The sequence below is a fragment of the Guillardia theta genome, assembly GCF_000315625.1.
Source record: "Guillardia theta CCMP2712 unplaced genomic scaffold GUITHscaffold_16, whole genome shotgun sequence".
NCBI classification, from domain to species: Eukaryota; class Cryptophyceae; order Pyrenomonadales; family Geminigeraceae; genus Guillardia; species Guillardia theta.
Window position 1 is genome coordinate 419,203 of NW_005434658.1, and position 13,023 is coordinate 432,225.

Below are 13,023 nucleotides of genomic sequence, written 5' to 3' on the forward strand. Positions count from 1 at the left end.
GGGGCTCGACGGGTTGGACCTGCCTTTTGTAACTTGTGCTGCGTGCTTTGAAATGTTGATAGTCAGAGGGAGTTCCTTGCTGCTCCCCTGATATCCTCCTCAACCCAATTTTGTCTCTTTCCCCCTCCTGTTCTCCTCCTCGCTTCACTGCCCCTCTATGTTGCTCTGGTCCCCTTCCTCCTCCTCCTCCCCCTCCCCCTCCTCCTCCCTCTCCATCCTCCCCCTCCCCCTCCCCCCTCCTCCTCCACCTAAAATTCGTCTCCCCGACTCCTTCCTGCTGCGTCACAATCTTTCCCCATCCTCTGCCTCCTTCGCTCGCTAGCTGAATCGACTTTTTCCTCCTCGACGTCCCTCACGCCTGGTCGTGCAGGGAGTATCGGCGGTACTACGAGGCAGGGATGGAAGAGACGAGAAACTTCGAGGAGAAGATGAGAAGTCAGCTCGAGGAGATCGACGGGCTGATCTTGACGCGACTGGCCCTGTCCAACGAGGTGGTTGAGAAGGAGGAGGAGAAGGAGGAGGAGAAGGAGGAGGGCGAAAAGGAGGGAGAAGACGACGAATCCTTCCTCCTCGACGATGACGAGGTACATCCCCTCTCACCTGCTGCGTCAAAACCCTTCTCCCCTCCTCACAGCATCTCCTGTCCTTCTTTCCCTCCTCTCCCCCCTTCTGCATCTCCTCCCCTTCTCCTCTCGTCCTTCGTCTCCTGCTGCCCTGCATGTTTCTCCCTCCCCTGCACATCCTCCCTCGGCTTCCTCCTCCTGCCCTCCCGCTCACTCCCCGCAGGCGGCAGTAGGAGAAGAGTTTGAGTACGTCACACTCGAGTCGAGCAGGAGGATCTTCGTGCAAGACCGTACCGTCCCCACGCATGCTCACCATGGCGTTGGAATCCTTGAGATCCCGCGCAAGCTGCCGCAGGAGATTGAGGAGGAGGCAAGGCTGGCGGAGGAGCGAGCGCAGCAGGAGAGGGAGGCAGAGGCAGAAGACCCTGAGCCAGAGGCTCCCAAGCCCGAGGAGGAGGAGGAGGAGGAGGAGGGCGAAGGAGGCGAGAAGAAGCCCAAGGTGAGGAAAAAACGAATCTGATTGCAGAGAAGGGGGGAGAGGAGAGGAGAGGAGAAGAGAGGAGAGAGAAGGAGAGGAGAGGAGAGGAGAGAGAAGGAGAGGAGAGGAGAGCAGGTTTCTGATCCTCCTCCTGCTGCAGTTCATCGCGAACGCCATGGAGTCTCCTCTCAACCCCTTCTCTCCGTGGGGGAACGAGCCTCTGCTCGAGGTCCTCGAGATTCCCGTCGCCTCCATCGTTGCGGTGAGGAGGACGCAGAGGAGGGGCCTGCTGGAGTACAAGAGCAGGCACGACAACGAAGTAAGACAGGCTCCTTGCTGTTGCCAGCTCCTCTGACACTTCCTCCCTCCTCCCTCCTCCCTCCTCCCTCCTCCCTCCTCCCTCCTGCCTCCTCGTCCGCCTCGTCCTCCTCTTGCTCTCCCTTCCTTTGCCCACCCCGTCCTCTGTTTCCCCCACGTGCTGGCCTCCTGTCCCTTGTCAACTCTCCCTTCACCTCACCTCCTCCTCCCCCCCTCCCCCCCCGCTCCCTTCCCCTCCTCTTCCCCTCGTTGCAGGCGTTGAAAGTGACGGACGAGACGGTCAAGTCGGAGCAGGAGAACTTGACGGTCGAGCTCGACGAGCGGCTCCGCCGTTGGGCCCCCAGACCCGGGCAGGCGGAAATGGACGTGTACGAGGTCAGAGACACTCAGCTGATGCAGCACGAAGCCAGGAAGGACCGGCACATCGGCGCGCTCTCGATGCGAGCTGCCGCCCAGCAGGCAAGCCAGCTCTTTCGCAGCTCGTGGAGGGGCAGGGGACTGACACGTTTCCTCTGCTGCAGACTCAGTTCTCGTCGATGATCGCAGAAGCTGAGAACGCGCTGCTGGAGCATCGGGAGGCGCAGAGGAACAGGGTGGAGAGCCTGTCGCAGGCTACTAACACCTCCCAGCTCGCCAACTACCAGCGGCTGGCGAAGCTGGAGTACTCGAGCTTCCTGGAGGCGGCGGGGGAGAGGTTGGAGAGGCTGCGGGGGTTTGCCGGAGAGGCTCTGCAGGGGCTGAAGAAGATGAACAAGCAGTTCTTGGACAGGTGGGGGAGGAGCAGGGGGAGGAAGACGGGAGGTGGAGGTGGAGGGAGAGAGGGAGGGCGATCTGACGAGCATTTTTCTCAGCTGCCTTGTCTTCGAGGAGCTCGGGGGCCCAGCGGGCAAGGGAGGGCTCTACAACCCAGAAGAGGTCGCAGCGTACCGCCTGTACCTGGACGAGCTGGACGCGGATGCTGCTGAGCGGCAGCTGGAGTGGATCAAGTACGGGGAGCAGCTGCTGGAGGGGCACAAGAAGGCTGCTGAGGAGGAGCTGGAGAAGTTCCAGGGGTCGATAGCGCACGTGGAGACGGACATCAGGTTGCTGGAGAGCGTGGACAAGGAGATCAGGACTTGTTCCCTCATGCAGCAGCAAGAGGTACAGCGGTGCGAGGCCAGGATGGAGGCGGTGGAGGGGAAGCTGGTGGAGCTGGAGGGGCTGTGTGCTGGGGCTCCGCTCTCCCTGTCCGAGAGCTACAAATCTATCAGGCTGGAGGACGAGGAGGAGGAGGAGAAGTACCAGCAAAGTCCCCTCTCCCTCCGCCTCCTCGTCTGCCTCGAGTCGATTCGCTGGCGGACGCTGCAGATGGTGAGGTACACAGAGTGCCTGCAGTCGAATATCCAGCTGGAGGAGGTAGAGCTCGTTCCTTCACAGCAGCTGCCCCAGCCCGACGTGCCTGAGGAGCTGAAGGAGCTGATGGAGGAGTCGGAGTACCTGCAGAAGCTGAAGCCGATCCTCTGGCCCGAGAAGGAGGAAGCGGAGGGCGGGGAGGAGGAGAAGGCAGAGGAGGAGGTTCCGAAGGAGGAGAGCCCAGCTGAGAGGTACGCGGAGGTGCTGAAGTCGCGGGAGGCAGTGGAGGAATTGGAGGGGACGTTCAAGGAGGCGATCGAGAAGATACAGGAGAGGCAGCGGGAGGTCCTTCAGCAGCTCGTGTCCAGCTACTTCGAGGAGCTCGGGGACAGAGAGATCACGAGGAAGGCCGGGGCTGCCGCGACGACGAGCGAGCGATACATACCCGACAAGCCTGAGGACTTCACGGCCAAGAACGAGGCGAGGCTGACGGAGCTCAAGGAGAGCGCCATGCTAAACATGCAGAAGAAGGTCTGGAAGAGGGAGAGTAGGAGGGAGGGGGCAAGAAGCAGGGGAGGGAAATACAGAGAAAGACCAAGGGAGGGAGGAGAGGAGGAAGAGGGGAGGAGAGTGCAGGGGAGAGGGGAGAGAAGGTAAGAGATGAGGCAAGGAAGGAGCAAGGGAGGCGAGGGAGGTCCCGTTGGACCTGTTGGACCTGTTGAGTCTGTTGGCAGGTACGAAGCTTGAGGTCGATAGTGGCGAGGATCTCAACGGCCATGGGGAAGGTGCCCAACGCCTTCTTCCAGAACATCGCAGAACGTGCAAGGAGGAGGTCGAGGATGCTGCGGAAGTCGGTGGAGGCGAGATTCGCGGAGGAGAAAGAGAGATGGACGGAGCTGAGGGAGGAGAACAGCGTGAAGCTGAAGCCCTCCCTTGGGAACACCAACGCCAGGACGGAGCTCGACGCGCTGTGCGCGGTTGAGGAGGAGAGGCATCGGCGGGCGATGGAGGTCACGGAAGAGAGCATGTTCAAGAGCATCAAGATCGAGTCGGACGAGAGCTGGAGCTTCTTCTGCGAGATCGTGCATGCAACCCGAGCCCTCCTCCTCCTCTACGACACCATCGTTCAGCCCGCAGACCTTGTGCCGACGGACGAGGACGTCATAGCGGTCCGCAAGAGCCTCCTGAGCAATATGCGGGAGCACGCGAAGATCAAGGAGGGGACGGCGGGCAGGGAGCTGCCGGAGGGGAAGGCATTTCCTGTCAAGTCCTGGAAGGGGATCCAAGTGGGGGAGTTCGGAGCCAACGCTGTCCTACAGCTGGTGCATGCTATAGAGAGAGACTCTTCCATCACATCGAAAGGTGACTCTTCCTCCTCCCCTCCCCTCCATCTCCTCCACAATCACCTCCTCCCGCTCTCCCGACACCCTCCTTCGTCATTTCATCAACAACATCGTCCTCCGCGTCCGCCTTCCCCACCCCCTTTCCCTTCTTGTCGCCTTCCTTACCCCCTCCCTTGCCCTTGCCCTGCTCTCCCTCTGCTCCTTGGCGTCTCCTTACCTCGTGGGGCTGCAGAGCTCCTGTCGAAGATCCGCACGGAGCCCGGGGAGGAGCTGCAGGCAAACGACTCCATGAATCATGCCGTTGCCTTGAAGATGAGGGATCGGAACTACACGCAGTTCCGTCTCTACTTCATCACCCAGGTGAAGAGGGAGGAGAGAGGAGGGAGGAGGAGGTGAGGTAGAGGAGGACGAGGAGATGAGAAGGGGACAGGAGTTGGAGCATGACTGGGAGGAGAGGAGAGCGGGTTAGAGGGTAAGAGGTGGATAAACAGGAGATGGCGAGGAGGCGATGATGTGGAAGGGAGTTAGGAGGTAGAATGGTAAACTGGAGCGAGGGAGGATGGAGACCGGAGGGAGCAGACTGGGAAGGTGTAGGGAGTCGATCAGGAGAGGGTCCATGGGGGGAGGGAGGAGGGGGGGATCGCCTCGTTGCTTCCTGTGGTAAGGAGGATGGCAGGTGGAGAAGATTCTGCGGGAGTACAGCTCTGTGACAAGAGAAGAGAAGAGATGGGCGCTCAACTGGTCATCTCTAGTGCAGTCGTTGAAGAACTCATGATAGATCGTGAGGAGGAGGATATCATCCTCTTTCTCTCTGTGTGATACTGATGAAAATCAAAACAAGAACATCGGCAACAGCAGCAGCAGCAGCAGCAAGAACAATACAATCATCAACAACAAACAACAACAACAACAAACAACGAAAGACGAAGCATGTTCGTATGAACTTCGAGCTGTCAAAACCACGAGCCATGGCTCTGGCACATCTCTACCTCTTCGCCCCTTTTACTGCCTCACTCTTTCGGTGCTTTTCTAGCGTCCGTTGAATCCACTTCTTGACCTCCCGGCCCTTTGACAGCAGCGGGTCAAAAGTCTGTTGAAACACGTCCTTCTGTCCTGACTGCGAGAACCCTGGCATGCAAGCTCGTGAAACCCTTCCAACCTCTCCTCCCCTCGAGACGTACCCAGTAGAAGCATTCCGACTGCCAGCACCGTGGGAGGGATGACTCTCATCTGAGAAGGGGGGTTAACAGGGCTACAGCAATCCAAGCAACCTGCTTCACCTTGCACCAGAGGGCAACGAGCATGTTCTGACTCCCCTCTGCCTCGTCCTCGGGAGAGAGCGCTACCGCTTCGTCAATCTCGTCCTCCTTCGCCGCCTCATCCTCTCCCTCCCGGAGAGGATACGGCATGAAGTAGATGTCGTAGAACTTGATGTCCCCGTACTTAATGAAGAAACGGTTGTTTCCGTCCCGCTGCGATCATGGACCTCTCCGTTAGGGACAGGTCGACCTTTGGGAGTCACTTACATGGAGTATGCGATGTACCTTGTACTTGGCCGCATCAGTCCCCATCCCCTGCGTCCCGTCACTTGCCCTCCACAACAGGAACGGAATCACCTGCTCTCGGATCTGACCATCGAACACTGACCCTCGCGCGCAGTAGAGCATTCGATCCTGCTGCTTGTCCGTGAGGAGGGAGGCCGTGGCATGACACATCCCCCTCCCATCCATCACTCGGCTCATGGACTCCATGACCTCGCGCATCCCTTGCACAGCCAGGATGCAACCTGCAATCAGGCAGGCTGTCTCCTGCGCTTCCTCCCCCTTGCCGGCAGCGCTGGACGAGAGGAACTCAAAGTTCGATTCCCTGCAGAGCAGTGAGCGCAAGGGAAGTGGAATAAGGAGGCAGGAACCCGAGCAGCCTTCGTATCTGGACATGATTGGAATTGTCGGGATCGAAGGCTCGCAAACATCCCAGGATGCAGGAATGGTTGTTATCCTGGCCTGACTTCGAGCTCGGGTACTTGCTTTGCGCAGTGAGCATGGAGATGTTGACATGCGAAACAACGTCGAAGTTGAACAACTGATAGGACAGAGGATTACCCCTGTAGAACTTTGAGCGGAACCTCTCTCCCAGCATGCCCGTGGCTTCCCTGGCTACCGAGGTCTTGAGGAAGCTGCTCTGCATGGAGGAAGATTCGAAACACTTAAACTTGGGGTGACTGAGCTCGGAGAAGAAGAGCGTCGAAAACGATTCCCCGCATGAGAATCTTCCCAGGATGGATGCGACGGACGGGCAGGTAAGATCTGCTGTACACACTGACAAGCCTTCCAAGGAGAGTTGGAGGTCGTCACGAACGATCTCGAAGCCCTTGGTCAGGCAAAGTCGGTCGGTGATCCACTCTTCTCTATGAATGTGCATGGCGCTCTGCTCCTCCCCGAAGGTGATCGACTCACGAGACCACATGGTCTCCATCCTCTTCCTCGCCATCGAGGGATCGAAAGCACCCTCACTCCTGCTCGACGATTTTTCTGTTTCCCCTCCCCCCCTTAGAGCCAGTGGTCGGTACAAGCTATGTGACTTCTCAGCTTCCAAGTGACTCCTTCTCGTCCCTTTGTCTGTATCGACCATTGCGATGAACCTTCCTGTGCATCCTCCCATCAGCATCAGCCCCGCCATCGCCGCACACAGCTTCGCCATTCCTGACCCGCCAATCCCGCCCATCTGAGTTCGGAACTCTCTTTCAAGTCCCAGTGCCCCGGCCCGCCTCAGGCTCCTTTCCGTGTCGATCAGAATCACTGACTGACGGATCGGATCGCCGAGTACGGTCACCGTGCCCGGCCACCGGGTGACTGCTGCCGGGCGGCCGGCCGGGCCGCGGCCGGCCCAGTACGCCGACGGTAGCCTAGCAGTACCCTACTGTCCGGCGCCGGACCCGGACGGTCACGATCGGACGGTCCGCCTCCGGGCCCGGGCGGTGAGGTGTGCCACCTTCAAGGCTTGACCGTTCAACCGTTTATTCGAAGTTGTCCAGGTATCCTTCGAAGCTTCAACCTGAGTCCGATCACAGCGAGCTGGCCGGTTGGGCCGCCGACACGGTGAGCCACCCGGAACGTTTACCGTAGCTTTCAAGTTTAGCCACTCAACTGGCAACCCCGGTAGTCACTGAGGTGAGTCCCCGGCGCCCTTTCCAAGTTCCGAAGTTCGTGACCGTGACCGTGCACGGCATGCCAGGGGGCGGCCCGCCGGCCGCCGGGTCAGTGAGATGTCGGACGGACGGCACCGGACGGTCCGCCGCGCGATCAGAATGATCCCGGCGGCGCCGGAAGTCGCCGGAAACTTACTTAGTTACAGGCTAAGTTATCCGGATGATCCGAAGGGTCCCCTCCGGCGGCCTAACACTGCTGAGTGCCGTGAAAGAGTTTTGGATGAATGTTTTGTGCTTCTGCAACATATCGTGGCAAGAAACTTGAAGCAAGTTATTCGCAATCTGTATTCTTGATTGTTATACTCTCACATGGCAACCACTCAGATGGGTTCTGATTCCCATGTCTGAGATCTTGGTCTTATCTGCGACTCGCACGCTTCATCATGTTCTCAGCGAGAATCACGTTCTCAGCGATATGCTGCACGTGCATACTGACCAGCGAATTGCCCTTCATATCCATCCACTGTAAGGCTACTATCAGTCTCTGCCAACATCCATTCATGTTGATTGCCTTGAACAGCCTCTCCAGGCTTTGCCGTCCCTGTCGCTACCTCCCCGTCCTGTGCTGGCACCTTGACACGAGCTCTCGTTACACAGGAGGGTCTACAAGCAACAAGAACAGCACATACAGCGATAGGGATGTCGCTGTTGTTTGTTGTAGGCTGCGTGAAGTACTGCGCCGACTCCAGCTGCTGTCGTGCTCTCACCTGACGCCTGCCAGCTTGTCAGGAATGCATACATGAGCACAGATCATGACACAACCATCTCCGTATGTACCAAATCAACCCGATAATCGAAAATACGGAAGTGGCGACCCCTGGAGAAGCAGCAGGCATCAGCCTGTGGGAGCGCAAAGGGCATACAAAACTGCTTACTTACCCAGGATGATGGACATGTAGGGGGAGTCGAATGTGAAGGGACCATCTTCATCCCCGGAGGATGACGTGGTGCTACCACTGCTACTTCCAGCTGTGAACTTGGCTCCTCCTCCTCCTCCTCCTCCCTTTCCCCTCAACGTCAGCGTCTGCTCCAAGCCGTGCATCGTTGAATCTGGTGACTAATGTGTACAATTTTATCGAGGAAAAAAAAAGAATTTGAAAGTTGGTGTTGCAATGTCGTCCCGTGGTTCTAATTTCAAATTGATACATATTTTTTCATGAAATAATTGAATTTCCAAATTCTCAACAAGAGGAACGATCAGGCTTCTTCTGGGTGGGGTAGGAAGACTAGGGGGTAATAAGAGGTAAAATCAGGGGGTAGGGGTTCATATCTTTGGCCTCTATACGGGTTGCCAGCAGCGACCGCTGTTGCCTGATTTGATTTGACCACAACAAATTATGACCACGGGTCAAAACATAGTGCCCTTCAACTTGTGTGTCCTCGTACTGATTTTTAACTTAATTTTGAGTAAAGATTCACAATTGAGTCAAGTTCCCGGCTGGCCCATGATAATTCAACTGAGTAACCTCCTCGACTCTAAAACCCTAACCGTCCGTCCGAACAGCCTGGGCCTGACTCAAGTTTCACGGTCCGGGCCTCGCACTGATTTTTAACTTAACTTTCAGTTTGCCGCCGCGCTGCCAGCCTGTGCCATGGCACTGGCAGTGGCCTGAGTGCCGGCCCGGGTCCCGGGTACGGTCCCGCCGGCAGCCTCGCCTCGAGTCACTGACTCGTGAGTCGGGCCGCGGCCAAGGAGTGGGGGGGCAGCAGCATATGCGAGCACGAGCGGCAGCGATCGCAATGCAAGGACTGCGGGGGCCGCGCAGCAGCATATGCGAGCACGGGCCGGGCCGGGCAGCGATCGCAATGCAAGGACTGCGCGGCGGAAGAGGGAGCAGAAGCGAGGAGCCGAGCACACTACACCAGCACAGACTACTACAACCACACGCTTGCCTTGCTGTCGTCAGGGCCTTATTCTAGCTTCCAGAAGAGAGTAAGCCGTGCTCGCCGGTCACCGGAAAGTCTCCGACTGGCGACGATCTGATTGCCTCAGCCTACGCCGGGGGAACGGTTGGGAGCCTCGGAGGTGGGGGAGGTGGGGGGATTGGTCCGAGTCTGAGATCATGCGGGCGCGGGTGACTCAGGGAGTGTGACTGGAGGTGGGGAGCCCGGCTGGGAAACTTCAAGGCTTGCAAGCTTGCATGCTGCCAGGATGCGATATGGCTGCTCCTCTCCAAGATGACCAGGTCGACGAGGAAACGTCTTGTGCACCGAACCGCCCGTCGGCTCCTCAAGAGTCCGTAGAGCATCAACTACCTATGAAGGACGAGTCGCTGAGCTAACTGGCACAGCGGCAAGCCTACGGGCCGGGCCCCGGCGGCCGCGCAGTGGCCGCCGCCGGTGGCACCGCCGGGGCACTCAGGCGGATCCGATGATCGCCGCCGGGATCGGATGCCAGTAACTGAGTGGCACGGGTTCCGAAACTTCATTCCGAGTTCGGGTGACGCCGGGCCGCCCCCGCGAGGCTGCTCGGGCGGCCGCGGACTTGGAGTTCTGGAGCCTCTATTTGGAGTTTAACGATATGATACAGTATGTTGCAACATGGTGTTATCGCCAAGGCAACATCGTCTGTCAGTAGACATCGCTGGTGCCTACTGACAGACGATGTTGCGGAACGTTATGTACTGCTTGTGAAAGTACTTCTTGACTTCAAAGATATCTTCCGTTGTCACCTGTGTGTCTGTTCAGAGCTCTTCTCTCTCTGCCTTCCTGCCTCCCTGCCTCCCTGCCTCCATAGCCACCCTATTATTTCGTTCTTTCCCTTTCGATTTCCGACTCTGTCACACCTCCCTGAAGTTTCAATGACCCCGTCGTATCCCTCCCTCCTCTCACTTTCACTCGTCCTGTCGACTTGCATGGAGCTCTTACCTGGATCTCACAAATGTGCTTTATCAACCCTGGAGTCTCTTTCCATCGACAAACAGGAACGACCTCCAAACCTCTCGGGAAGTCCTTCAATTTCCATCCCATCTGAGACAAACTTCACACCCTTGAATTGAGCCCACACTGATCGCACCTCTACGTTGACGCAGAGATCGCGATAGCCTGCGCTCTCGCGCGCGTCATACTTTGGATCAAACCTGTCGAGGACTGTCAATTGCGCGCTCAGCCTCTGGACTCCTCACCGATTCTTGATGCTTGTGATGTTGAAAAGTTTCTTCGTGTCCCCCTGCCACCAGATATCACGTACAGCAATCGAACCCGACATTGCAGTATCTCAACAAGCTCCCTTACCTCTTCTTCCTCCTCCTTCTCGTCAACAACTCCATTTCGACCAATCGTGCTGCAGTCGAGCAGTCTTTGCAGCCACGAGTTGAGCTCCGACATGCTCTTCACTATCACGGTAGAGCGCACAAGGTCTGTGAGGTAGGAAGGGTCCCTGCCGTAGGAACGAACTACCTTCTGCATTGCTCTCGAGATCTTTTTTAGTCTACCCTCGTGAACGAATCCAACAACATTCCAGCTCTTGATGAACATCTGGAAGAAGGGGCTGATCAGCTGTGCCTTCTCGTACATGCTCTCGATGTCCTGCGAGGACTGCAAAATTTTCCCTTTGCTCGAGAAGCGCTGTCTCTGCACCTTGTGCCGATGCCATGAGGGGCGAAACTTCTTTGCTGCCTTGAAAATCATCTGGAGCCTGGCTGACACTCGGCGCGACTTGGATGCCAGATCATCGATCATCTCCCTCTCTGCTTTCAATGCGCTTCTCCAGACCTCCTCTATCTTTGTGGTCTCAAGAGCCATGCCTCCATGAGCTTGCTTCAGCATCTTCTGATACCGTATCAGGATAAGAGGAACTAGAGTAATGATTATCCCCCCGTAAACGCGAAAGAAGGTCTTGGCCCAAACGCTCCAGCTGCTGTTCAAAGACATTGTGTAGAAGATGTATCCACCTTGAGCCAGGTACACAATGACCCAGATGTACCTCTGTACAAGATGGCCCGACAAGAACACACATAACACAGAGAAGGATGCGGTAAGACTGAATCTACCATTGCACGCGCTGCCGATTCCTCCACCTGCATACTTGCATTGCACGTAGTCGCTGATCCCTGACGTCAAGTACAGCATTGCTCCCAGAAAAACTATTAAGGAGATGAGCCTCTTAGCTAGCAGAGGACTTTCCCTTAGCGCCAAGTACATGCTCAGAGGCACCCCAACGGCCCACATGACGTTGATGGCAGGATCAAGGACTCGGGTGATTCGTAGCGTCTTAGGGATGTAAGGCTTTCTCTCGTCAGGCTGGTACACCCACCTTGCGTCCGAGAACAGGTGGGCGAGCTGAAAGTATGCAAAGGAGGCATAGAGGCTACTTAGACCGAGCATGGCCAACTGAGTCGGGAGCTTCAGTATGCCGGTCTCGATGCAGTTGGTGGTCATCATGGCAAGGATCCCATCGGCCTCTATGTCCTTGTACCGGTAGAGCTGCTCCTTCAGGGGCCTCAGCCGCTTGTCGTGGGAGAGGGTGACGTGTGCTTCCCCTAGTTTCTGTGTGATGCTTTCATCCAGACACATTGCCTCCATCGCTGTTGCCGCACGCAGCAAGCAGCAGCCTGCCCTCGCATTACAGCGCCGACATCTGCTTGGGGTCGCCTCGGAGGGACATTGTTGATGGCTGAATGCCGACAGGCTCTCGAGTATCGAGCCCTTGAAACCATGCTTCTCAAGGATGTCAGAAACTGCGCCTCCGCAGCAGGTGTGCTTCAAGTACCTTTCCACTACCCTCTTCACATACTTTCCAAACGTCACTGGCAGTCGATCCTTGACCATGCATGCACACGCGAAGGCATCTTCATCCCTTGACTTGTGCTCCACAAGACAGGGTTCTTCAAACACACAGCATGACGTATAAAAGATTGTCATCCCCCCAATGCCATCCCCTCCATACAGGATCGCTCTGACCGTATCCTTGATCGACCACCGCTGAAGTCTTTCAAAGATCTCCGGGTACTCGCCTGCTCCTATGAGGCTCAACTCCCTTGCTGCTGACTTGCATGTCTTCAGCGAGGCTCCGAGGCTCAATCCCTCCATCGCCTGCCTTGATAGAAGCCATCTACTCCCCTCTGACACGACCACAGGCACTACTGCCCTTATCTGCGAAAGCTTGCGATCATCCCTGTAGATCAGGTACAAGGCAACAAGCAGCTCTGCGAGGAACTTGTCCTGCCTGTCCTGGTCCTCCTCAGGTCGGACCCTTGCAAGCTCTTCCAAAGTCTGTCGCCCGCCCAGGTGCTGAAATATCGGAACAAATACGAGAGATTTCGCAAGCTCACGGGCCCAGCCAGACTCCTTGCCAACCCATGCATCTCGCGCGTTTTTGCTGCAATCTCTGCAGGCCAGGCAATCCCAGGAAGCCATCAGCTCCGCTTGAAACAGCTTGATGTACCGGTAGGCTGCTGGCTCCAAATCATGTAGAGTATCCCTGAGCTCAAACGTGCACCCGCTCCCCCAGTAGACGATGCGGAGATGGTTTGAGCAAGGAGTTTCGTCATTCCCCATGGCTCGGACCACTGCAATTTAGCAACGACCGAACTTTCCGAGATGCGATTCAGAGTACCCTTGCTTGGGCGTGAGGGGATTAAATATCATAGATCGAGATTTTGAGGAGGAGAGAGAGTGCTACACTGCACTTGTTTCTCTTCCTCTGCTCTCCGCTCTCCGCTCTTGATCTCGAGCTCTGCTTCGCTGCGTTTCTACCCCCACATGTCGTCAGTTCGCCATCTTCGCCTCAACAAATCCGAGCAAAACAACGTCCATGTCCAAGAACTCTACAAAAAAATT

The 13,023-nt window shown here is 56.9% G+C and overlaps 3 protein-coding genes across 3 annotated transcripts in view; 1 reads left to right on the top strand and 2 right to left on the bottom strand.

Moving 5' to 3' along the window:
* The window catches only part of GUITHDRAFT_161972 (hypothetical protein), a gene marked incomplete at its 5' end in the record, with an annotated part of 7,160 nt that extends 2,231 nt beyond the window's left edge, over window positions 1-4,929 (top strand). The window contains 9 exons of the mRNA XM_005836839.1: window positions 371-584; window positions 787-1,062; window positions 1,202-1,360; window positions 1,615-1,734; window positions 1,881-2,128; window positions 2,211-3,222; window positions 3,426-4,053; window positions 4,267-4,394; window positions 4,711-4,929. Coding sequence (XP_005836896.1) covers window positions 371-584; window positions 787-1,062; window positions 1,202-1,360; window positions 1,615-1,734; window positions 1,881-2,128; window positions 2,211-3,222; window positions 3,426-4,053; window positions 4,267-4,394; window positions 4,711-4,809 — 2,884 coding nt within the window. The 3' untranslated portion in view covers window positions 4,810-4,929. The remainder of the gene's footprint in view (window positions 1-370; window positions 585-786; window positions 1,063-1,201; window positions 1,361-1,614; window positions 1,735-1,880; window positions 2,129-2,210; window positions 3,223-3,425; window positions 4,054-4,266; window positions 4,395-4,710) is intronic.
* Window positions 4,930-5,019: 90 nt separating this feature from the next.
* On the bottom strand, window positions 5,020-6,758 carry GUITHDRAFT_104313 (hypothetical protein; the record flags this gene model as incomplete). The annotated part of the gene is made up of 6 exons (XM_005837006.1): window positions 5,020-5,162; window positions 5,216-5,264; window positions 5,315-5,506; window positions 5,561-5,608; window positions 5,651-5,900; window positions 5,947-6,758. 6 exons carry the CDS (start codon window positions 6,756-6,758, stop codon window positions 5,020-5,022), a joined length of 1,494 nt encoding a protein of 497 aa, XP_005837063.1.
* Window positions 6,759-9,833: 3,075 nt separating this feature from the next.
* GUITHDRAFT_135605 (hypothetical protein) lies at window positions 9,834-12,741 on the bottom strand (the record flags this gene model as incomplete). Its single annotated transcript, XM_005836840.1, has 5 exons — window positions 9,834-9,914; window positions 10,075-10,212; window positions 10,259-10,322; window positions 10,368-10,411; window positions 10,477-12,741. 5 exons carry the CDS (start codon window positions 12,739-12,741, stop codon window positions 9,834-9,836), a joined length of 2,592 nt encoding a protein of 863 aa, XP_005836897.1.
* Window positions 12,742-13,023: the final 282 nt, after the last annotated feature.